The sequence below is a fragment of the Emydura macquarii genome, unplaced genomic scaffold (genome assembly GCF_026122565.2).
Source record: "Emydura macquarii macquarii isolate MOO-44397 ecotype Brisbane River unplaced genomic scaffold, CSIRO-AGI_Emac_v2 contig_527, whole genome shotgun sequence".
NCBI lineage: Eukaryota > Metazoa > Chordata > Testudines > Chelidae > Emydura > Emydura macquarii.
In genome coordinates this window covers 172215-198323 of record NW_027130664.1, presented here as the reverse complement: position 1 = coordinate 198323, position 26109 = coordinate 172215, and the positions used below count along the sequence as shown (strand labels likewise).

At 40.3% G+C, this 26109-nt stretch overlaps 1 protein-coding gene across 4 annotated transcripts in view; it reads right to left on the bottom strand.

Moving 5' to 3' along the window:
- Window positions 1-25939, bottom strand: part of ASH1L (ASH1 like histone lysine methyltransferase) — a 151513-nt gene extending 125574 nt beyond the window's left edge. For 2 of the 4 annotated variants that reach the window (XM_067539158.1, XM_067539161.1), the window contains exons 1-2: window positions 25772-25939; window positions 2811-3333 (exon numbers count right to left, since the gene is read on the bottom strand). In XM_067539158.1, the coding sequence (XP_067395259.1) occupies window positions 2811-3233 (423 nt within the window). In that variant the 5' untranslated portion in view covers window positions 3234-3333; window positions 25772-25939. Of the gene's footprint in view, window positions 1-2810; window positions 3334-25771 lie in introns of those variants that run through there. The other 2 variants (XM_067539159.1, XM_067539162.1) reach the window with 2 other exon arrangements.
- Window positions 25940-26109: the final 170 nt, after the last annotated feature.

The window sequence follows — 26109 nt, the reverse complement described above, 5'->3', positions numbered from 1 at the left end:
GCGCCTTCCACCAGTTCAGGGGTTTGACTTTCTTTAAAACTTCAACAGCAAATATGTATTGCTTGAATGTTTTTCTTAATTTATGTTAATACATTATAGTAAGTTTAGGTCTTAACATAGGTTATCATTTCAAATTTAATTTTTAAAAAGGTTTATTTTAAATAAGGAAAATGTATTTTATTTAAGTAAAAATATCCAAGTTGATTTTTAAAAAATCATCCATTTTTATCTGCCCTGTTATATCCAATATTGGAAGTATTCACAGAAATATATATCAGTGTGAAATTTGTTTCTGCTTTCTCCCATGCAGTGAATATCTAATGAGCCTGACAAAAAATAAAATAAAGTTTTATGCTACTTCTGATGGTGTTTTTAATAAGCTTGAAACAAAGTAATTTCTGACCTGCAATAGATTCACACTGATTAAACAAATTAATATTTTCCAGCAAAACACAGTGGAGAAAAACATATGTTGCCTTTGCTTTGTATGTGAAACGCTTTGAATTTTAGTTTGAAGGAGAAGGAAGGAGACTTCAGCCACCACTCTCATTAGACTGTACCTATTCTTTAAGGGCAAAGACAAATGCTTAAAGTTAAGAATATGCTTATGTGTGACAATTAATGGGGGAAGGTTTGTTTGTCAGCCAGCAGAAAAATCAGGGCCTTAGCACCACAGTACCAAAAAGTGTCCATTCTGCCACCTCCAGTGAGTGGATTCTGCCTGACAGACATTGAGGACTATATGTTTATACAGGCAACTTGCTGCGGAGGGCACAGGGATAAGGAAATGGAACAGCCTCCAGTCTTGAGTGTGTCCCACATCAGCAACAATGTGGAAAGCAGGGGCACTTCTGTTGAGGAAGGGTGCTGACTGGCAAGGAGAGGTATGGCAAATTCTCAGGATTAATTGTCTGGGGTTGCCATGTGGCACAAGGGTAGAATGCTGAGGGAATATAAGAAAAAGGGTGAATAGTTAAGGGAGCTGATAATAAGGATTGGTTGAGGGGGGACTTGGGCCTCAACTCAGCACATTGCTTCAGCACACATTTAACTTTACATTTCAACAGGATTTTGGCACACACAAATGTTATGCTGAATCATGGCCTTAAATAAGTAGAGAAAAGGGACACATTGGTCTTTGTGTCTGCCCCTATCTGCCCAGGGTTGGAACTCAAGGCACAATCTGACCACAGAACTTTCTATGCGGTCCTGGCCCTTCAGCACACACATCCCTTCCTGTTGGACCAGTCCTGCCTTCCAAGAGGGGTCCTATGGTCAGTCATTCTGCTCAGCCACTAGCCCGTGAGTGTAGCTGGGGGTGAGCTGGGGAGCGGGGAGGATAAGAGAGCCCCCAGTTGGTTCAGCTTCTGCTCTTCAGGGCAATCTGCTTTTGCTAAAGTGCCACAGGCACCAGTGGCAAGCACAGAGGAGCCCAGGTTCATTCCCCCTAGGAACTCAACCTCTGCCCCATGGGCACCTCCAGAGCAACCCTGAGCATTGGTGGGGGAGCTGATACGTTGTGTCTCCCCATCTCCAGATTTCCCACCAGCACCTGGTTCCTTATCATTGTCCAGAGTAGCTTAACAGGATTTAGAATAAGCTCTCTGGCTACACAGGCTGCTAGGAGGGGGAAGAAGGGCTCTGTGGCCTGGAAGGGAGGCCCTGCAGCACAGAGCTATGCACAAGGGAAAACAAACAGGAGCACAGCACACACACCCCATAATCGTTGGGAGCACAGAACTTCTCCGGCCCCGGGGCTGCATGGGCAGGGAAGAGTGAGCTCCTGCCAGGGCCGAGGTGTGGGGGGAAAAGCAAGCTTCTCCTGAAGCCGGGAAGGAATGCGAGTGCCTCTCCAAAAGGGGTCAAATTTAAAATCCTGCGTACGCCCCTGGGTCTAGAACAGGATTTTAGTTGATGGGGGAAAATTTTATGCGTATTGGGAAACTTATTTTGTAACATGATGTGTATATAAACAAGTAATCACGCACACTTATTTTTGTAATACTTGTCCATTCATCCTATTTATCCCATCTATTACTATGGCTTTCACTTGCTGTACATCTGATCAGAACAAGAGTTCCTTGAGGCAGGGAGTGTTTTCTCATATTTGTAAAACACCTAGCACATTTTGGGTGCTACTGAATTATAAGCAGTACATTACAAGCAAGACTTCGTTCTATCAGATCCAATGTTTTTTTTCCCTTCCGAACACTGACTAACGAATTGCAAAATCAGTGCCTAGGAGCTAAGCATTAAAATAATTGTTTATTAGGGGATACAAATCCAGTTACCATAGTGATGAGCATGGTATAAATACACAGTTGTCACTGTAAGTAGAGGCAAGACACTAAAAATTGTATTGCTACTTACTCTGGTCACATCCACTTGGGATACCAGCAGAAACTACTTTTTACTACTGAAAACACTACAACAAAGCCAAACTACTAATGAAGAGCAAAATGAATTCTCTGCTAATTCAGACATCAACAGAGTTTAATTCTGAGTCCAGAGTTTTCATTGCTGGTAATGATATACAAAGCGGTCAACATACAGCATAATCTTGCAGCGAAGACAGAAAAACTTTGTTTCTATTTGAAATTTTGAGTTGACTTGACCTGGAAGCTACTAGGGATATTAAATATGAAATGGGGAGATGTCACTTCCCTGACCATAACCCGACTTTAGACTAAAGATTATTACTCAGATATGCATTTTATACAGGGGTGTAACTTGGCTAACGGCGCACACAACCCCCTCACAGGATAATCTGGGAATTGGAAAACATTTAATAGTGTACAAACACTACTCACTTGTTTTGAAGGACAATGTTCATTTTTCTCATCTGTCATCTTCCCACTCTTTGACGGCTTTCTTGGTTGCTTGATGGTGGTTTTTATGGCAGGCCGGCACACATAATTCTCCAGGTTCTTAGGGGGCTTTTTAGTTCTCTTAGCTTGAAGACCAATTTTCAATTTTAAATTTCCCTCTGAAAAATTTGTTTCTTTCACTGAAAACTGTTGCTGTGCATCAGTCAGACCTTCATTCTTCCCATTCTCTGCGTTGTTCCCCTCCAAGTTCTTCTTCTTACTATCTTCTTCCTCCTTGGTGCTACTCTCTAGCTCTATTTCTCTCTTGCCTATCACTGTGACAGTGTTGACTGCAGAGGGGCTTTTCCCAGAAAAACCTTCGGAATCAGAACCCAACCCTAACATAGCAGTGTTCTGAGGGTCCATCACAGGTGTAGTATATGCCTTCAGGGAATTTTAGGGAAGGTTTACAGAGGTATGTTCCACAGAAAAATCTCTTCTACAACTTGCAACCACATCTTTTACACTGTGGGAAAAAAAACAACACAAAAAAATAGAATAAATGATTTTCTATTTTAAAGAAAAAATGAATGAAACATTATCGTTAATGACCAGAAAGCAAACATAAAAAGATTATTTCTAGACAAAAGTTCCAAATAATGAGCATCAGATCCATGCAGAGGGTATGACAAACCCCCCAAACCTCCTCTGATCTAAAACAGGAACCTATTAGCTCTCTTCTGTCAAGCCATAGTTTTTAGGTATTGGCTAGTAAAATTTAATCGGACTACTGGTTTGAAAGCCTGCAACTAAAGGTCCTGTACAGCCTTTTCAATTGAAAGCTCCTGAACAAATGCAGCCAATGTCAAAATTACTTTCCTCTCAGTGGCACTTCCCCACTCTTCCCCTACAGTCACACGGTAACACTAGAAGCATAAACCTATCCAGACAGTTCTCCATCAAGAAATCTCATCCCAGCTTTTTCAGAGTTATAAGCAACTTTTGATCTCAGTTGTTATTAAAAAATCCAAGTCACAAGACTGGATAAAATAGAGTAGTCTCTGATCCCTAGTGTTTTTAGGTTTAGAAACCCTAAATCACTCATTTAAAAAGACTATTTTCTTAAAAAGTGGATAAACTGTTATAATAGTGACGAGATTTGCCATTCAAAGCTGTTTTCTGCCTTCTAGTCTAATCCATTTCTAACACAAACTTAAAATGAGGCATCTCTACTCAGCACAGATTCATTAAAGGACAACGTGGCCATTGCTCACTCCAGGGGCTCAAGCACACAAAGTCTAAAGTAGAGAATATCTCCTGCTTGTCTTGGAGAATAAGAAATGGTAATTATGACAGAAAGGAAATCTGCTAAATGGCAGCTCAGAACTACCACCTACCATAAAATGGTGAAAGAATACCATTATTTGCTGTTTAATCATATGCAAGGAATTAGGTAACATTTTATGGTTCCACTGTCAAAGTATAACACAGAAAACACAATTTCTCTTTTAGAACTGATAAATATTTTCTGTTCTAGAAAGGATTATTTCCCATTAGTATTTCTTCATATTTATACATACATACCTTTAAAGGGCTGAACATCTTTAAAGACTGTTGTTAGGGCAACATTCTCCCACCATGAAATTTGATCAGATTTGCTTCCTTTCAAGTTTCTGCAAGTTACAACTTTCACTGCACCAAACAATCAAGTAATCTTTTTTCTTAGCAACTTTACATTTAATAAATTACACATACCCACTAAGTTGGAGGACAAGCACATTAAATAGAAGTTATCGCAGGGTTAAAACAGTACTTGAGATAATCAACGGTTGTGATCTAACTATGAATAGGCCTCATCTACTCTAACTGAATTGACTTTGTTAGCACTTGCCCTCCCCATCGTTGTTTCTCACCCTTGGACGTATATATACACACATCTCCTATCTGTGATTTCCATTTCATGCATCTGATGAAGTGGTTGCAGCCCACGAAAGCTTATGCCCGCAGGAATTTGTTAGTCTTTAAGGTGCTATAGGACTCTCATTTTTACTGCTTATATCATTCACATCCCCATGAAATCTTTAATTACAGAATAACCATTGTGAACAGTGAAATCCACCTTTTAAGGGGGAAAAAAAACAAAAACTAGTAAACTTGCCAGTAAAAAATCCTCACTGTTCTAGAGTTCCTCAAAGAAAACTCAGATTAAGTATTCTTCTAAAGCTCTGCAGATTCTTGAATGATAACTAGGTGGTGAGTCACATGGCTTACAGCTGTGGGTAGAGTAGTGGTTCTCAGCTGCTCAATCAGCACACAGTTGCAGCCCATATGACATCCTCAGGGCCATACAGGTAGTATTGAATGCTGCCCACAAGGGTAAATAAGTTGAGAACCACTGGTGTAGAATATTTACTGAGAGCTCCTGTTCAAAATCCATGTCTTTCTATTGCTGCAAGAGATGCATGTACTCACAGGAATTCAGTATTATATCTCAATATGTGCTCTCTTTCCCAACATCAAATAGGACATTCAATGTGAATTTGAATTGCATTTATAATCCCTTACAAAAATATTATCTCTATTTGATGACAAATATTGATTGTCAAACTTCAGTCATAATGTACACCTTGCCCATTAAGATCCTAAGGCCAATACAAATATCAAGCATCACAGGATTGGATTAATATTCAGAGATTGAATTTAATTTTGTCTGTCCAGGGATGAAACATCTCTCTTCCTACTCTTTCATATCCTTTTTGATCGGGACAAGGATATCTAAGACAAGTTACAGTTAAATTTATTTTCAGAGTTAGCTAGAAGAGAAGCAATGAAAAGCAAATGGAAAAGCAGCACATTTTTATAGGGAGAAGAAAGATTGTGTTTCTTTTGATTACTACTCAATGACGTGCACATCTTAACACGCTGGCAGTATCTGGAGCATGGCAGGATCCTGGTTTAAGAATCCCAAATTTGAATTTCTTTACTGTACATTGACTTATCCAATAATTTTATTTCCTCGAGATAAAGAGCAACACTTAACACATTAACATAAGAGTTAGGGATTTCAGACTTGCATTCTGATCAAATTGTTCTTTTTCTTTGGTTCTTGTTTCATTATCACATTTTAGACTCTTCTAACTCCATAAACCCCAGACAACTTGACAAGCTTCAATTTATCCAAGACCTGGCAGGTCAATATAAGGAAATGGAAAACACAACTCCCATTCTCAAATCTTCTGTGTTGGTTTGTTTCACTATGCAATACAAAATGATAGAAAATGTTTGTTTTTAACTACAGCTCCCAGAGCAGATTTCAACAGTTGATCACAAGGTGCTGCTGACTTTCTTACATGGCAGAAATGCAATGGATAACATAACACTACAATGGTTTCAAACATGACCCTAATAGCATTGAATGGCAACTGATCCCCTTCCCTAAAGATTTCTCACTTGCAGAGTCTGGCAGGAATCTATCCTGCCTTCGCCTCCTCAACATTTACATGAGACCAGTTGGAGAAGTTGTGAGATAGCCCAAGCTACACTGCCAACAATATGTTGAGGACACTCACCTTTACCTCTCCTTTACAACAAAAGCAACCAACTCCATCTTAAAAGACATCCCAATGCCTGTTGGACATGTCCAACTGGCTGATTAGTAGCTGTACAAAGAAAACTAAAAACAGATCAAAATGATGTTAATGGGAAGAGGGAAGTGTCAAGGAACTGGCCAAGCACTGACCTCTCACTTCTATTATCTGCCCTCCATTCAAAAGTGTGTAAAATATTGGGGTTCTGCAGATTTAACCTTAGATGATCAATTAGTGACAGTGGCAAGAAATGCCTTCTTTCATCTTTAACTTGCTAGGAGGCTATTACTTCTTCTCAAAGAAGGATATAGCCACAGTCAACTATACTTTCACCTCCAGACTCCCACTACTTTTAAAAAGATATACACTTTGATATAATAGCTGCAGCAAAGGGAACTGAATTTTCCAAGGCTGGCTCTGCTACGGGCATAATCCATCCAATTTGCTGAGGCAGATTATTGTAATTCATTGAAATTGTGGTCTGAAAGAGGAAACAGATTCCAGCTCAGCAGAACATAGCAGCCCACTTTCTCAGTGAGATGAGCCACTAACTCTCTCATTGGTCCCAGTGCACTTACAATGACAATTCAAGCCCTAGTTCTGATACTCAAAATTACTTTTGAATCACAACTCAGTTACCTCTGAAACTGACACTTTCACCCACGACTCAGTGAGAGCTGCACACTGAACTATACAGCTAACAAAATCTAGGTCAAAATGTGTGAGAATCAGAGGTACCATGTTTTTGATCAAGTGGGATTAGGTACCATAGAAAAAGTCGAAGTCTAACTGCTTTTCAAACATACTGGAAGACCTGCCTACTCCCTAAAGTTTTTCCCACCATTACCAAATCAAGAAAGAAAGTGGGCCAGGGATGGGGAGAGAACCACACCAAGCAGTGCTTTGTGAAGCCAGAGAAGGATCTATGGAGCATACACTCTCTCTGTTGTCCATTTTGAACAATTACCATCTATATTTAATTTACCTGCTCAATGGTAAGATATTATACAGATGGCCTCTACAGAAAAACTTAAGACAGATAGAAATAATTTATAATGATCGACTAAAGTTTTTCTAGGTCAAATTTTACCTAGTTAGTATCACTGAAATCTGATAAGATGATCCAAATGACTGGAATGTTAAAATCACTGGATACAACCTGTTTAAGAAGGATAAAGTGGGCAAAAAGCGAGAGGGAGTGGCACTCTGTCAAAAATGACAATGCCTCTTTCCAAGTCACCAATAATTCAGAAGCAAATAAATCTGAATGCTTATAGATCAATGTTCTAACAGAGAAAGACCAAGATGAGGTACTAGCTGCTGCCTGCTAGAGACCACCAAAATCACACTAGAGAACAAGATGACTGACTCACCTGTCTAGAACGAGTAGGAATAAAAGCTTCGTTATGAGAGATTCCAATCTGAGTGACACATGCTAAAGGTCTAATTCTGTCTGTACTAAAATATCCTTGGAATGTCAAAGTTGTAGATAATTTCCCAATTCAAAAAATGCTGCATCCAACACAAGGGAATTCTATATTAGACCTCAACTTGATAGGTAAAGACGAATTGATCATAGAATTAAAAATTAGTGGTTTCTTGGGTGTGAGTAATCATGACTTTATTACATTTGTTATGTGTAAAAATAAAATTAAAACCAGTAATATTTGGTGCTTTAAAAGAGCCAATTTCACAAAGCTGAAAACAATTATAAGCCAGCTGGGAGAAAGAATTTAAAGAGAAAAATGTGAATGATAATTGGGAACTGTTAAAGAACATTTTACCAGGCCCCAAAAGCCAGGATCCCACAACTAAGCAACAAGACTTCATTGGTTTAAAAACAATTTGGCTTGGAGAGGAAGTGAAAGCATCTTTATAAATAAACAAACAAACAAACAACAAACAAACAAACGGAAAAAGGGGAATTTGATAGCAATTAATATAAACTGGAAGCTAGGAACTGTAGCAAATTCATAGGGGAAGCAGAAGGACACAGGAGAAATGCACAGTTATCAGAGTCAAGGACAAGGATAAAGAAACCAGAAAAACACAAAAATCAACATGGCACACATTAAATGAATTAAGATCTGGTTAACTGATGAGTCTCAATATGCAACTGTATATGGGAAATCGAGCAAGTGTATTTTTAGTGCAGTCCCGTGGAGTTTGATTCTTGGCCCTACACTACTAAAAACACTTATCAGTGACTTGGAAGAGAAAACAGAATCATCACTGATAAAGATTGCAGATGACACAAAAATTGGGGGAGTGATAAATAATGAAGAGGATATATCACTAAAAAAGAGTCCTCTGGATTGCTTGGTAAACTAGGCACATGTAGATAATACATATTTTAATACAGCTAAATGTAAATGCACACATCTAGGAAAAAAGTATGTAAGCCAAACTTACATAATAGGAGACTCTATCCTGGAGATCATGGTGGATAATCAGCTGAACATGAACTCCCAGCACAACTCTCTGGCCAAAAGGACTAATGCAATTATTGAATGCATAAACAGGGGAATCTCAAGTAGTAGAAAGGTTATTTTACCTCTGTATTTGGCACTGGGAAAACCACTGCTGTAATACTGTGTCCTATCCCTTGTGTTCACAATTCAGAAATAATGTTGATAAATTGGGAGAGGATTCAGAAAAAAGCCAAGAGAACAATTAGAAAACATGCCTTACAGTGAAACTCAAGGAGCTCAATGTATTTAGCTTAAGAGAAGGTTAATGTGTGACTTAATTAGTCTGTAATTATCCACATGGGGAACAAATATTTGATAATGGGCTCTTCAATCTAGCAGAGAAAGGTATAAAACAATCCAATGGGTGGAAGCTGATGCTACACAAATTCAGACTGGAAACAGGACACACACTTATAACAGTGAGGGTAATTAGCCATCGGAACAATTTACTAAGTGTTGTGATAGAGTCTCCATCACTGGCAATTTTAAAATTAAGATTGGTATTTTCTAATGGATATGCCCTAGAAATTATTTTGGGGAAGTTCAATGGCTTGTGTTATACAGGAGGTCAGACTGATGGTCACAACAGCCTCTTCTGGCCTTGGAATCTACAAATAAGTTTACTAGAGACCTAACCATTCCTACTGGTTTTATGTGGAAGATACTCGACAATGTTCATGTGGAAGATACTTACACTTGGAAGGATTAGATTTTTATCGTGTGGCAAACAGCCAGCTTCTCCCTAGTGGGTCTCACGCTTCACCCCTGGTAGTGGGCCAGGGAGTCCCCAGTAACCCTCTACCCCCTTGGAGGTACCTTGCTCCAGCTTCCTTCTGCTGGCTGGGGCCAGGGGTTTTCTCCTTCTGTAGCTGCAGAGAAGCACTCTCTCCTGGCCTGGGGGGAAGTTTCTTCTCAAGCTGCTACCAGCCTTCTGGCAGCTTCCTCCTCCTGTGCTTCTAGGGAAGGCAGGGTTTAAGTACACCTGGACTAGCCCTTCACTGGGTCCAGGTGTCTCTAACTGCCCTGCAATCACTTCTCCCCTGCTTGCAGGAACCAGGGCTTTAGGCATTCTTGGGCTCACACTCTGGCCCTGGTATGCCTTTTTGCAGCCCTCTGGCCTGATTTTATCACAATCAGTAAATTTCAATTTCACCATACATGCACAAACCAATTAAAAATATTTCCTTCGATAATCATCAAAATTTACAGATAAGGCAAAGTAAGAAAAACACAGAACTTATTAGTGTTCGAATTAAGGATATCTGCTTTCTATATTTTGACATGTGACGTTGACAATTTGTATTTCAATGGTTAAAAAGCTTTAACTTTTTGAATCTCAACATCTACTGTCATTAAATAACCTCCCCCACAATTTTCCACAACACTGAAAATTTAAATGGGTAAAATTTTTTAAAAATGCTTAAACCCCATAATTATGTGACTGAGAAATTTTAAAATCAATCAAAATGGAAAAACGCTTTAAAATAAATATTTATAGTCAAAATTATTTAAAAAAAAAAATCACATTCTGCCAATCCTAAAGATGTTTTATGTGAAAAATGTTTGTTACCTCGAATCTTGCATTTTGCCTTAAGACAGGCAAGAACTTTGGGGTGGAAACAGCTTTTTACTGTCTGTAAAGTACCTAGCTTTTAGTTTACAAAGCAGTGGTAATTCCAACTCTCCTGTACGGCTGCGAGACTTGGATGACCTACAGAAAACACCTGGAATGCCAGCACCACCACTTTCTCCAGAAAACTCTCAACATAAAGTGGGAGGATCCCTGTACTAACATCAGTGTCCTCAAAGAGGCCAACATCTTCAGCACTGAGTCCCTGATCATTCAGCATCAGCTGAGGTGGACCAGGCCTGATGCACAACTACCAAAACAATTGCTGTATGCCCAACTCACCAAAGGAGAAAGAAAACGGGGAGGCCAAAAGAAATGCTTTAAAGACATCCTCAAGACAAATATCAAAAAATGTGGCACCAACATCACACACTGGGAGACAGTAGTGCATGATAGAACTATCTGGCAAAAACTTGACAGAGAAGGAACAACAGACAACTTTTGAGGAAAATCACCTTTCACAGAAAAATGCCAGGAAAAAGAAAGACAGACAACTGTCATGCAGCAATCATTGCCCAACCCTTCCTTCCAACACCACCTGCAACATATGCCAAAGAATCTGCGGCTCAAGGATTGAACTTCTCCATCATCAAAGGATCCATATAAAATAAAACCCGTGAAAGATCATCCTCAACCACCAAGGGATCATCAGAATTAACAACAACAGCATCTAGCACAATGGAGTCCCAAATTCTAACTATAGACTCTAGCCACTACCGTAATCCAAATAATACATAACAACTAGCAGCACATTGAACTCTGATTGAACACAAAACAACATACCGCACTTTCAAAGCACTGAAATCTACCAGAGCTTAAGAATATGTTCAACTCAGCAATGGAAACTAGTGTTAGTAGATGAGGAAATGCAGCAGAAATATTTAAACCACAACAACTAGACAATAAAATCTTCCTGGTAATTGTTGCAATGGGAAGGTGTCATCTCTGAATTGATGGCTTGCTAGTTCATTTGCCATTTGGACAAGCAGCAGCAGTAACCATCCATATGCAAGACTTTTTTGAGGCCCTCTAGTGCTGAACGACTTCCAGAACAAATTTTCTACAGCTGAGCCTTCCAAATACTTGTTCTTTGGAAAATAAATGCATCAAACTGTTTTCAATATTTTACAATGTAAGTGGTTTAAAAGCCTAGATAAAAACAAGGTGCCTAGATTACAAATCCTTCCATGATGTGGTGTTCTGTACTTGGATATTACTGCTGCAAAAAGACAATTAGCAGGTACAGCATTTAGTTTTACACTCTTCATAAGCCAGTTTACAGTGAATGGATCTGATAAGCAAATCCTCAAGTACAATATACTAAACTATATTTGCAAAGAAAATTGATTAAATTAGTGATGATCTCACAGACTCTAAAGAAAGTCAGTCAGGTCTTGTAGGAAAGTTTTTGTGTTTAATACCTCAACTCATGGTGAGTACCTGAAAGTTTCTGGCAGATGTCGTGGATGAGCTGGTGATGTAGGTGAAGTATCTGACCTGAGACACTGGCCTCCATGATGAGTTTCTCCCATTCTAGCTCTCTAAATACCTCTCAACTGCATATGGTGACATGCTATAACCATCACTGATGAGAGATGGAGATCCTCCTGGAAAGGATGATCTTATTCTAATTCTGTGGAAACTGAGCTCCCTCTCTTAAAAGGGACAGCAAGAGGGTCCTAAAGTGTAACCTGACAGAGGATGTTGTGAAGGTCAAGACTATGAAGAGGTTCAAAAAAGAACTAGATAAGTTCATGGAGGATAGGTCCATCAACGGCTATTAGATAGGATAGGCAGGGTTTGCTGTTTGCCAGAGGCTGAGAATGGCCGATGGGATGGATCACTTGATGATTACCTGTTCTATTCATTCCCTCTGAAGCACGTGGCAATGCTGACTGTCAGAAGACAGGATACTGGGCTAGATGGTCCATTGGTCTGACCCAGTATGGCCATTCTTGGGCACTACTACTTCCAAGATCACTAGCTTCCCTCTAAGATGAAACTATCTTATCTGACAGTCTTTTTTATTGTTGTTATTATACTGCTCAATCTGTAAACAGACAGATCTTTTCTAGTTATATTCAAATGACCCCAAAGGGTTCATCTTCTGGTTTTGGGTAAAAAAGTACTTGTGTCTTTTGTGCATCAGCACTAGGCTCTGGAATAAATTCTAGACAGTTCAGATTACTGTTAATGCTACTGGACATGATGAAGGTTGAATTAGCCAATTATCCAGGCAAAAGATTAATGCTATCCCTTTCTTTCCTTAGGGCTACTGCTTTCACCACCACAATTTTGGTTAAGATCTTTGACTATTTAGCTAGAACAAAGAGCAGAGCATAATAGTGGACATGCTGAGAACCTAAAGTGAGAATGAGATATTGCTGAGGACACTGGAGAAATAATGTGAGTGAACATCTTGGAGATTCACTGATGCTAATAACCAGCTGGATTTATGGACTGAATAATGGATTTTGAGTATTCATTTACTGTCTTGTTTGCAAACTGGTCTAACGTCAATCCTCAATTATTTCTGAATAATACAAATAAAATGGGTACAACTCCTCAACATCTCTTAGATTCTGGCATTGCAAATGTTGCTCATGTACTCTGGGAGAAGCGGATACTGGGGTTTGGATTCTGACCCTCTTTTCTTGGTATCTGGAGAGAAAGAAGTTACCTTTAAATAACAGAGCTATGAGTTTTATATTTTTCTGTGATCTCTTGAGTAAACTATTTTATGAATACCCACAGAAGACATAACTTTTAGTGAAGATGGAAAGTAGTTCTGAGCCATATAGGAAACTGAAGATAAAAAAAATCCAAACGTTGTTTATTTTATTTTATTGAGCCTCATCAATTTGATTATTCAAGAAACTGTTTGGAGACCACCTTTTAGGGTATGTCTACACTGCAATTAAAAACCCACAGCGGGCCAGTGCCAGCTGACTAGGGCTTGCGGGGCATGGGCGAAGGAGCTGTTTAACTGAGGTGTAGACATTTGGGCTCAGGCTCTGAGACCCTCCCCCCGCACAGGGTCCTGAATTCTTGAATTTAAACTTTGTTTTTTGAGGACTCTTGGTCCCCCATTGTCTGAGTGGTTTTCATTTTCAGCTGACGTCTAATACACTGAGATATGCAAAAAAAATTCCATAACAATTTGTTTATGCCCACTAACAGTGTTTCTCTCAAAGAGAGTTGTCCTCTACTAACCAGGACATATTGCTGCGCATGTGTGTGCATGCGCGTGTATGCCTGGGGACAGGGAGAAGGAATAAAAATAGGCCATCTCAGAAACTGCCTGAGTTTGGCCTCAAAAAAAAAAAAAAAAGTCATCTATGAAACACTATACTGGGTTCAGACCAGATGGCATACATAAAAGATTTAATGGGCCACTAAAAAGGAAGGCTCACCTCGTGGAAGGAATTTCTTGACCCACCAATTTTGAGCTTTATCCCCAGGCTTGAGGCTAGGCAAGAAAGTGTTTGATTTACTTTGCTTTGCAGACATTTCTTTACTTTGAAAACATTTTCTCCTTGGGGCTGTTGCTGTAAAGTCTGTGAAAGAGGCAAAAGTACTGGAGAAAACAGTTCTACAGGACACCTAGAATCCTGCCCAAATGAAGAGCGAAGCGCAACCAAGTCACTGTTCACTGACATACAGAACTTCTCAGATCTTGAACCAGTCTTCCATACTACAAGCCTTAATCCCAACTGGCCCAAGGTAGAAACAACCAATCACATGTTTGAAGTGGATCTCAAATGAAATTACTGCTTTAATAAGTTTTTGCTTGAAAGAACTTACAAATTGAAAAGGACAACACATACACAATAGGAAAGAAGGTATGATACAGGAAAAGAACTGATGCTACAATTTTTTTTTCATTCTAATTACCTATACAATTGTCCTCAATGTCAATCCATAAGAGATGCTATTAAAATAGAGGCAGGAAGTATTTTTTGCTCCAAGCAAGCACATACCAGCCAGAGTTTTACAATCCCAAAGTCATCTTCCAAACAAGGCATCTTTGATGTTGCTGCTCTAAGGCTTGCAGGAAAGATCCTTATAAACATCAGCAGGGGAGCAGAAAACCCTTGCATTCCCCTTGCCCCACAAGTCTATACTGCTATTTAAAGGGCTGTCTAACAGAAACTAGATTTTTTTCAATGTAATCAATTTTTTAAAATTCAAGTTGAAAGCATTTCTAACTAATCAATCCTCAAACCATCCACCAGAAGTAAATTGATAAGTATTATCCCATTTTACAGAGGGGGAAAGCAGACACTGTGGTTGTGATTGACCCAGGGCCACAGAGCAAGTCAGCGGTAGAGATGGAATTAGAACTTGGGACTTCCTGGCTCCAGCCCCAATATTCAAGCAATACAATCAAACTCTACCTCTAAAAATGGTATTTTCCACATACTGATACACAAAGGAAAATGTGATGAGAGGATAAATAGATTTAAGATAGCACATGAATTTGCACAATCTAGAGTTAAAGAAAGCTATGGAAACTCCATGTAATACACACCTCTTGGATCTATGCCCACCCAAGTGTTTCCTCTCCTCCTCTGTTCTTCTAGCAAACACTATGCAAAATACCTCCAACTCTTTACAGCTGCTTACTTGCAAATTAAATTTGTTGAATCCACCAGGTTGTAAAAGAATCAACATGTTTTTTAAAAGTGACTGAAATCTTACTGTACTGTATACTAAGCTGGATGTGAATGAGCACTTTGTCTCCTGCTGCTACATCTGGCTCCACATTTACTCAAAATAGCAAGACTTTTTTTTTTTTTTTTTTTTTTTTAAGGTAGGAAGAACCAAGTTCACACTCACTGAGCTTGCAATTGGCAAAACCAGGACAAAGTTCACATTCATATTTAGAGACTGAAGGAGAAATGGACTGAAATCTGATTTGGTGATAACAAAATTAATAACTATATACTAAACAAGTTCATAAAATTGATGACACTCATGAACACATGCCTGGCTCTATTATTTATCATTAATTCTTTTCTATTCAGATAGCAAAAACTCTCATCCAACCACTCATCATCGTTTTGCCTTGATTACTACAATCTACTCCTCTTTGACCTTTCTGACACCCACATAATCTCTCTGCAATTCATACAAAATGCACCTGGCAAGAGGATCATTTGTTTAATCTGATCTGACCAAAGCTTTCATTTCTTTGAATCCCAGTGATGGCCTCCTTTCTTCACCTCATCAAATTTAAGATTCTTGTAACTGCCTCAAGCCCGGACATAACTCCACCGCTGTCTGCTGGTCTGCTCTTGTCCCCTCCCCCCCTTGTCCCATGATGCTAGCTTATATGCCCTTTAGTCTGCTTCTCCAACTAACGTCTCCATGCTGTCTTCTGCACTGCCCTTACACATAGAATACTTCCTGAACAAGATAGTTAAAAACCAAATATTTTTTTTAAATTTAAATTGGATTTTTTTTAAGTTTTAATTAATTTTTTTTAAAGTAAACCTATTTAAAATTCATTTGAAATTATGTGAACCCATGTTAAGGCCTAAACTTGCTACAATCTATTAAAATAATTCAAATTAAATAAAAAATATTAAACAGTGCACATTTGCTGCCAAAGTTTTAAAGAAAGTCAAACCACTGAACTGATTAGTGGAAATCACTGGCTAAGCAAGCACCCAGAACCAGAGTTTGTTAAAGCACTAGACTAGCTTTTGATGGCAGTAGTCTTTTCAGCATGCAGAGAGAGAATGTTTTCTTCATTTCAGTTTATTCAACTAGTCCAGTTACGACTACTTCATTCAAAGTTAAGAAACCAACTAGAAGGTGGAAAAGCAGGAATCCTTCTTTTTTTCTTTCTATCTACGAATAAACACTAGGTGTCAGAGAATGAGATCTACTAATTCTAAAAACACAGCTAGGACGCAGATAACCAGAAACAATAAGCTCAATTCTCTAACTACAAGCAACACTTCCTTTGTTTAAAAAAATCAGTTAGGTTAAAATGATAACCACATTTTGATACTTTTTTCTTCTTATGTATCCAGCATATTTGAGGTAGTTTTATTTAACTAATGAATTTAAAATGCTGTTTTTGTGCATTTTTAATTGAATTCCAATTTTCATCCATATAGAGCTTGACACAAATCATGAGCAAAAATTATTAAACATCTAGCAAATAAGAAATGCATCATTCACAATTTTAACATAATAAAAATGTAAAAAATAAGAACTGACTAAATGTATGTTAACCTATATAATCAATTAAATAAATGTGTACAGATACAATGTATCCTTCTGGTTAACAAAGTACAAAATTTAATGGTTACCACCTATGAGACAACATTTTATTAGGAAAATAACTAAAATGTGCAAAAGCAAAACAATTATTTAAATCAAGGTTTCCTATTTGCTGATTTCATTAATAATTAAAATCAGTTATTTTAGAAATCCACCCTGTTCATCAATGAATCCACACACAAGACTATTATCCTCTCCTCTTAAGTCCCTTTTTAATACACACCTCCACTGTGACCCCTACAAGAAATCAACCAACGAATGATAGCTATGGTTGAGACATAATTGCAGCTAGTTTTTATTTATTTATTTTAAAAGTTCAAATGCAATCATGTGATATTACCTACGTTACCCATGCTCACCCTCCCAATGTTTGCTGTACTCACTATGAAGTCCTGTTTCAAATTAGACTGTAAGCTTTTTCAGAACAGAGAACATGCCTTCCCATGGGTTTTACACAGCACCTAACACAACGTCCTGATCAAGGCCTTTGTATACATCCACAATATAAGTAAATAGCAATAGTAAATGCATTAATCTGGAATGCTCAACATGACTATGTTAAACAAGAGCAATGAATGCTGACTTATGGCCCACATTCATGATAAGATAATTGTTTAAGACTTTTATACTTTTTCCATTTAACCATGCTGTTTCACATCTGTTGCTTTTTATTTTTGTTCTAGGGTATGTGTAGTTTCTGTGATTTTACATTTGAGTTTATGGAATTTTTAATTTATAAAAGAGAAGAAAAGATATCCTCTTACTTCAGAAAGGAATAGATTATAGTATTATGAAACTTTAAACAACACATCATTCAATTAATTTATTCCTGGATGGTTAAAGTCACTGGACATTACTGTAGATTTTGTTGCCTCCTTTGATCTCTTTCAACATTCTTACATCACCATCATTATTCTGAATCAGAAGCCAGCTATTATACCCCAACTATTATATTTCTGTTCTTATGATATGGGACTTTTATCCATTGAGAGTCTCCTTCATGGCCCTCTCCATTAAGAGCTTCTCTTCCAACAGGGTATAGAACACTTTGTATATAATGCTACTCCTCTGCATTAATTAGTCTGTAGGAGGCAGCGTGAAACAATGGCTAGATCATTGAACTGGAAGCCAAGAGACCCTGAATCGTATTCTTCCTGATTGTGCCAATGACCTGCTGTGTGACCTTGAGCAAAAAATCTTACCTCTGTGATTCAGTTTCTGAATCTGTAAAACAAGTGTATTTATATATATATTTTTAGAGTCTACAGATGAGAAATGCTATACGAGTTAAATATTATTATACTAAAAAGACAGAATGAAGAATGGATAGGTTTATGGTGTTTATATGAAATATAAGGATTGAGATGTTAATTTCACTGTTTTATCAATTAAAGAAGAATTACAGAATATTATATGGTTTTATAAGTGCCACATGTGGTGGGTGAGGCACATATTAAAATGCCTAAATGACAGTACGTGTCTTATATACTAGGTGATCAAGGTGTACAGAGTACAAACATAAAACTGTCTCATGCTATTGGGCTCTAAAGAGTGGACAGAAGAATATGAGAGCAAATTTAAGGTTCTTTGGAGTACCTTACCTTTGCATTTCCAATTTATGTATGCATTATGAAGGATAATGTACTAAAGACAGTAAATCAAGAGTTCGCTCTGAATTCTCTCTATACTGCAAAGAGAATGCCTTTAGTTATGCTGAACAAGAACTAGGATTGCAATATGGAAATTAGGAACAAAGATTCAGGTTTTGTTTCCTAAAGGTGTTAGGCTAGAGGATTAATTTACCAAACTTTCACCAGCTAGGAGATCAGAAGCATTACCTTGTATGGGTAGTAGAATCATGCTCATAATAGTGTATATCTACCTCTCTCCAACTGTGGGGCAAAAATGCAATCTACATTCCACTTGATATCAATGTCTACTTAACAGCACTGAAGCCCAGTAGCAATATATTAAATTTAATTTTCCCTCATCGTAACAGCATCATGATTTGTATTAGTGGCCCTCTGGCATGTCAATTGTTTTAAACTACTTTTTATACACTCATAAGAGTTCTAGAAATGAATGGTTTCAATTCAGCAACTAACACACAAGAACTTCTTTCCATTTTATAAAGCATAACTAAATGTATTTTGATGTTCAGTATAACGTTATATTAAGTGATTTTTAGACAATAGTTGGCTCCCTGGAGGAAGTCAAGTGGAACTGAAATATAAAAATTTTAGAATAATTTTGTCTTTAAAACTGGGGAAAAAAAATTACCACAAGAGATGTGCTCTTACATTTACATCTTAGAAAAGGTAGTATGTTTTTAAAAAAGCATAAGCTTTTTTTTTTTAAAAAAAGGAACTAACTATTCTACTCATTTTTCTATGCTAGTATCTGCTAGAATAGATCCTGGTTTCTACTCACCTAACTGCTTGTTAGACTGTGGAGAAAATTTACTGTACAATATGCGAGATTAGACTATTTGTTATAGTATTAAGGAAGTTCAACAGATAAGTGCCATTTGGCTTAACTGTTATTGTCTATGGTTTAGTTACTTTATAACAAAATTCATAAAACCTTGTTCTGGAGCAATGGTTCTCAACCTATTTACCATTGTGGGCCGCATATGCCACTTTCTGTGTGTTGTGTGCCACATTAACACAATATACATACATACATATATTATATACACACACACACACACACACACACACACTACCTGTATGGCCCTGAGGATGTCACACCATGAGCCATAGCTGTGTGCTGACTGGGCCGTAGGTTGAGAACCACTGATCTGGAGGAATAAATCTAACCTCTACTAAACTGCATACTTGCAATGATATTTTGAATGTATCCCTAGGAATCCTTGCCTCATTCACTACACATCTTTTATATAAATGACTTATTGCTTGTCTATCTGACAGACATACAGAGTAAAACACAGTGGAAGAGACTACACATGTGCATCTAGAATAGCAGAAGAGGCTATACAAGAGCAAGTACAGTAGAAAACACTTCAAAACTCAAGGTTAGGCTCCTAAATCGTAGTTAGACACCTCAATAGAGCTGACCTGATTTTTAGAAGATTCTGGCCTGTGTTGTAATACATGCTTTACAAGGGGGCAAAATTAGATTGCTTGAGCAACCCTAACACTGGCATTTCTTTACTCCCAGGTACCATACAAACAGAATGAGAGACATTCCTGCTCTAAAGAGCTTCATTCATCTCATCCACATACCATGGGCCCAGGCTCATGTACATTAACAGCCTGTTCCAGAAATAATGTAAGCAACAGCCACTTTCCCCATTCCATGGCTACCAAAAAGGCAGGGTGAAGTCTTTGTGGAATGTGAAATGTCCAGCTAAAGTATCCAGTTAGTAAATAGAAGATTATGGATAAGAGTAAAGACTTGAGGATCCATAACCATCACAAACAAAGGGGATTCATCTGAAGGATAATTAAAGGGACATTTCCACTGACCACTGGCAAATAATGCATTTTCCCATTGAAGTATGCAGCATGGAAACACCTCATGTAATTCAGGAGAAATCCCTCACCCCTGTTAAATACAGGCTCAGCTGCCATGGAGCTTATCTCAACTCCACCAACAAATTGCTGACCATACTATCTGAGCAGTCCCCCACAAAAAGTCCCACAGAACCTGCTAGTGAGCAAGAAAGTAAGAAATCAAGCCCTTCAAAATAAAACAATCCACCAGTTTAACATGCTCCCACCTCTTCACACACATGGGGAAAATCCCCTCACTACACAGGCCCAACAGACTAGGATCCCTTCCCCCTTGTTCAAACCCAGATTCAGCTGTGTCATGGGATATCTTGCAGATAGCAGATGACTTCAGGAAACTCAGGAGCATAATGAAGAAGAATGTCCAAGTGAACTTCTCTCTGATCCTTCCTGTCCCACGAGCAAAGGAGTACAGAAGGCAGAAGATACTGAAAGCGAAGCACTAGCTATGTTACTGGTGTAGGGTGAAGGGTTTGGGTTTGTGAAACATTGGTCCATCTTCTATGATGAGAGGCAGATGTATAGTTTGGATGGAACTCCAACTCAGTAGAAGGGGGACCAATCTTCCTGGGGACAGGCTGGCTAGAAGAGTCAGGAGGGCATTAAACTAATAAAAAAGGGGAGGGTAAAAAGAGGGAAGATATTAGCACAAAAATTGAGATGTTGAGAATAAAATCAAACAACAAACCTAAGGACATGAAGAGTAGAAATTCTTTAATTACCTATAAATCAATGCTAGGAGCCTGGGTAACAAACAAGAGGAAATGGAAGTGTTCATTTGTGAGAATAAATTTGATTTAGTTAGTATTACTGAAACTTGATGGGATGATTCCTATAACTGAAATGTCAAAAATCAATAACAACAACTAAGCCCCTACCTCATTCACAATATTGCGAATCCCGCAATATTAGGCTTCCAGCACAATTTTGATTTCAATTAGCTTACTTTGTACAGTCCACAATTTTACATACCTTTTGACTATAAAACTAGTACTGCACTAACATTCAATGCCTGTAAAATGTAAAAGGCTAAAGTGACTGGATTTGATTTCTATAGCAGTTGTGTTAAAACATTTAGTTTTCTGAATTTTATACTGTACTGGTCACTTTTTTTGTTTTTAAATGAATGTAAGATAGTTGCAGCAAAATGTATTCTTATCAAAAATATAAGCAGGCATAACATAATACTTAAGTGTTTATATCATTCCAGCAAATTTTTCTTAAACTAACAAGTCTACTCTGGCTTTTCCAAATTACCACTATAAATAAAGATCCAATATTTCTTTTCCGTGATTTTCCATGTCTTATCCACAGTACGCAGACGCAATTATTTAAAGATCACCCTGCGATTCAAGTAGGGCCTTAGTTATTTTACCTCTGTACCACTTCTGGAACAATTCAAGAAGTATGTTGATAAATCGGAGAGGCAGAGAAGAGCCACATGCATGATTAAAGGATTAGAAAACACGACAGAGTGATGGACTCAAGAAGCTCAATCTATTTATTTTAAGAAAGAGAAGATTAACAGGTGACTTGATTACAGTCTAGAAGTCCCTACATGGGGTACAAATATTTGATAACAAGCTCTTCAATCTAGCAGGGAAAGGTATAACACAATCCAATGGCTGGAAGTAGAAACTAGACAAACTCAAAAATGTATGCCCTATTTTCAGTATAACAGTAAGAGTAACCAACCATTGGAACAACTTATCAAGTGTTGAGGTGGAGTCTCCATCACTGATACTTTTTAAATCAAGACTATGTCTTTCTAAAAGATATGCTCAAGGAATTATTTTGGGAAAGTTCTATGGCCTGTGTCATACAGCAGGTCAGACTAGAACAGTGGATCTCAACCTTTTTGGCTCGAGGGCCACAATCTCTGCCAGCAGCCGCCCCCCCCCGACTGCAGCCAGAGGGAAGGAGTTCAGCGAAGAGGATCTCCCGTCCCCCTGGCTGCAGTAGGGAAACTGTGTGCTCCCTCTAGATAGCGGCACCCTTCTGCAGCCAAGGGGATGGAGGATCAGTGCTCTCCTCCCTCTGGCTCCAGCAGGGACCCAGGTAGAGCGCTTCCTCCTACAGCCAAGGGGAGGGAAGTGCTGATCTCCCCTCCCCTTGGCTACAGCAAAGGAGCCTGCACTGTCTTTCAGCCCCACAACAACACACTCCACCTGGATCTTCAGGGAGCAGCAGCTCCCTTCTGCAGCCAGCAGGAGGGGAATGCAGGACATTTTGAAAGCCCCCGTGGGCCACTGGTTGGAAACCACTGAACTAGAATGATCACAATAGTCTATTCTGGGCTTGGAATCTATGAAGTGTTAGGGAACTAACCTCCGAAACACAATATTTCCTGACTCCTGATTGCCTTATCCACCCCTGTTCAAATACAGGCCCAACCATCAGCAGTCAGCCCATCTCCAAACACAGGCCTGATCCTCATGGATCTCCTAGCTACTTACGTGGCCCTATCACTATAGTACCTGAGCACCTCAAATATTTAAAAAAAGAAAAAATCTCTCCCACGCACTTTCTAGCAACAGAAGAAATAGTCTCATCTGGGTTTTTTAAATTTATGTGTGAGAGTAGGAGTGTTGTGAGTCTGTGATTCTGCGCGCGCACGCACGCACGCACACCTTATTGAGGAAAAGTCAAGCCTAAAATGGGCTGCGCATGGAGTTCTATGGTCATTTTATCTATTGCAAGTGAGTTCATAGACTAGGTCTACCTCCAATGCAAGTTATGTTTCTAAGGCACGAGCTTCATCTATCAGTCTGCTGCCCAGTCTCCTTCAAACATGTCCTACTGCCAGTATCCCCCTCTCTGCACCTCAAATACAAGCCACAAAGTCAAGCATTCCGCATATCTCCCTGGCCCCGGCCTAACTGTCAGGATTCCATCTCCCTTGCCCAAAGCACAGGCATCTCTGTTAGTGATCTGACACTTGAAACACAGGCCTGCCCAACAAAAATCCCCATCTCCAACACAAACCTGATTGAACATGGAAGAGAATTCCTGCCAAACACAGGCACAATCATCAGAGATCCTCAGCATCCAAATGTCCCACTTTCAAGGAACCTTATCCCTAAAAGAGAGGCAAGACTGTCAGTGATTCCCTCTCTCCGCATTCAATGTTATACAAGAAGTCAGGCTGATCAAATGACTTCTAGCCTTAAAATGTATGAGTTTACTAATCCCAAATACAAGAGCAGTTTATCAGAAAGCCCCTCACACCTTTGTCTAAAACATAGGATAAACTGCTAGGATTTACCTGGCCACTAACCACAGGTTTAAGGAAGGGACATTTCCATCCCCAGCTGAACACTGGTTGAAATGTGAGGGGATTTCCTGTCCCTTCCCCTCAACTACAATCTTGCTGGGAACCTACCCTTTCCCAAACACAGGCTTGGCTTTTAGGGATTCCCCTTGTCAACATAAATAAAACAGATTGCCAGGGATTAATTATGCCAACCTAAACAGAGACTAGAATGGATAGGTATCCACCCTCTCTTATCCCTTGTGGCACAGGCTGGGCCAGGGATTTCTCCCCACCAGAAACACACTGACATATGGAGCTGTCAGGGACCTACATCTCCACATATGGGAGGCTGTCGGATGTTCCCCATGCCCACTCTTCACCCAGTCAGGAACATCAGGGATCCTTTTCCTTCCAAACATGACCCCTAAATATAGGCCTTATCCTCACAGGCTTTATGGGGTATGTCTATACTGCAGCTGGGTGCAAGCCTCCCAGCCCAGGTAGACAGACTCATGCTAGGAGGGCTTATAGCAGTGTGGACATTGCAGCTCGAGCTGGAATTCATGCTCTCAGGCAGATGGGGTTGGATAGTCTTGAGAACCCAAGCCACAACATCCATGGCCCTTCCCTGACCCCTCCAAACATAGATCTATCAAGAATTCTTCACCCTCACCATCTGCCCTAAACACAGGCCTGTAAGGGATTTCCCCTGCAAATACAAACCCATATCAGGGATTTCACTCTCCCATATACTTGTATCTCCAAACATCGCATTTCCCAATTCAAAAATCATGCCCCTAGGGAGAGTCAGACTAATGCCAGGAGGATAAAGAGCAGAGGAGAAGAACAGTGCTCATGAAAGCTGGATGACACTGATTACTAATCCATCCCCAACTAGAATGTGTTCCTGTGGCTGTGGGCACTTCTGTGAAAGGCACTTGCTTTCCATCCTTGATACCAAAGGGCTCCTAATTAAGCTGAATAGCCACAGGAATAGTTCATTGGCCCAAATTTCTCATTTGTTCTTTGAACACTCAGCTAAATTAAAGTGAACATTATGACTTGGAGCCATCTCATAGACGTCCTCATCCCAAGCAGCATGTAGCTTTCGGCTAAGTGGAGAACGTGAGAAAAACTGTGAGAAAAAGAGATTAAAAGTTAAAGAGAAGGAAAAAATTATAGAGAAAAATCTAAGTAATGAGAGGGGAAAGAGCTGAAAGAACAGAGGCAGAAAAAGCAGGTAGCAAATGTTTTGGGTCCTTGTGTGAAGGACATAGGAGTTAGGCATCCCACTAGAAAAATATTGAGAACCACTGAGCTAGACTGTCTGGTACCTGCCTATTCAAACATAAAACACAAGCCAGACATCAGAAACCCCTCACGACACATACGCCAAATACAGGTGGAACTACCAGGAATCTACCATCACCCTCTATGCACAGACAGGACTGTAAGGCTCTCCCTACCTGCTCTCAAAGATGAAAGTATTAGAAATCCTGATGCTCTCAAACAAGTCTGATCACTAAAGAACTCTCTGCTTCCTAATACACAAGCCAGGCTGTGATGGATTCCCTCTCCCAAGACCCAGGACCTGGATCATGGACGTTCCCTCTCCTCCCCACCATGCACAAGGGGGGCAGCTGTCAGGGGTTCTCTCCCAACCTCCTCTCCAAGGGGCCTCGCTGTCAGGAAGCACGGAAGCCCCCCAAGGTACAGGACTGGCTGTCAGGGATCTTCCCCCCACCCCCCCGCGCGCCAGGCACGGGCCCCGGCTGTCAGGGATCTTCCCCCCACCCCCCCGCGCGCCAGGCACGGGCCCCGGCTGTCAGGGATCTTCCCCCCACCCCCCGCGCGCCAGGCACGGGCCCCGGCTGTCAGGGATTCCCTCCTGCCTCCCCCACACGGGCCTGACTGTCAGGGATCCCCCCCGCCTCTCCCCCGCCCCCACACGGGCCTGACTGTCAGGGATCCCCCCCGCCTCTCCCCCGCCCCCACACGGGCCTGACTGTCAGGGATCCCCCGTACGTACTCAAGGCCCAAGGGAGGGGACTGATAAGGGTCTGGGCGCCGCACGCGGGGTTGTGAGCATCATAAGAATCGGGGGCAACGCAGACTCTCTGTCCAGGCTCCCCTCCCCCCGGGCCTGTGGCGGCTCCCGTCCCCGCCCGGCCCAGCCCGACATGACGTCCTTCTCACCGTGTCAGCGACAATACGGCCAAGGCCGGTGCCGGGTTCCTCCCCGCCGCATCCTCCCGGCCGCCCTCACGGACGGGGCCAGGGCAGGACCCGGACCAACCCACCGCCGCTTCTGCCCCTTCTCAGAGCCGAAGCAGCGAAACCAAAATGGCGGCGGCAGGCGGCGGCAGCAGCTCCTCCTGCCTCAGCGCGAGCTAGAGCCTCGTGCCCCGCCCTTCTCACGTCTGTCCACGCCCCCAGAGACACACCCCCCTGCTTTGCTTTGCTCGGCCCCGGCCCGGCCCCGCCTCCTCTGCAGATCCCATTCCCTTCCAGGGAGGGGCTGAGGGCGGGCTTAA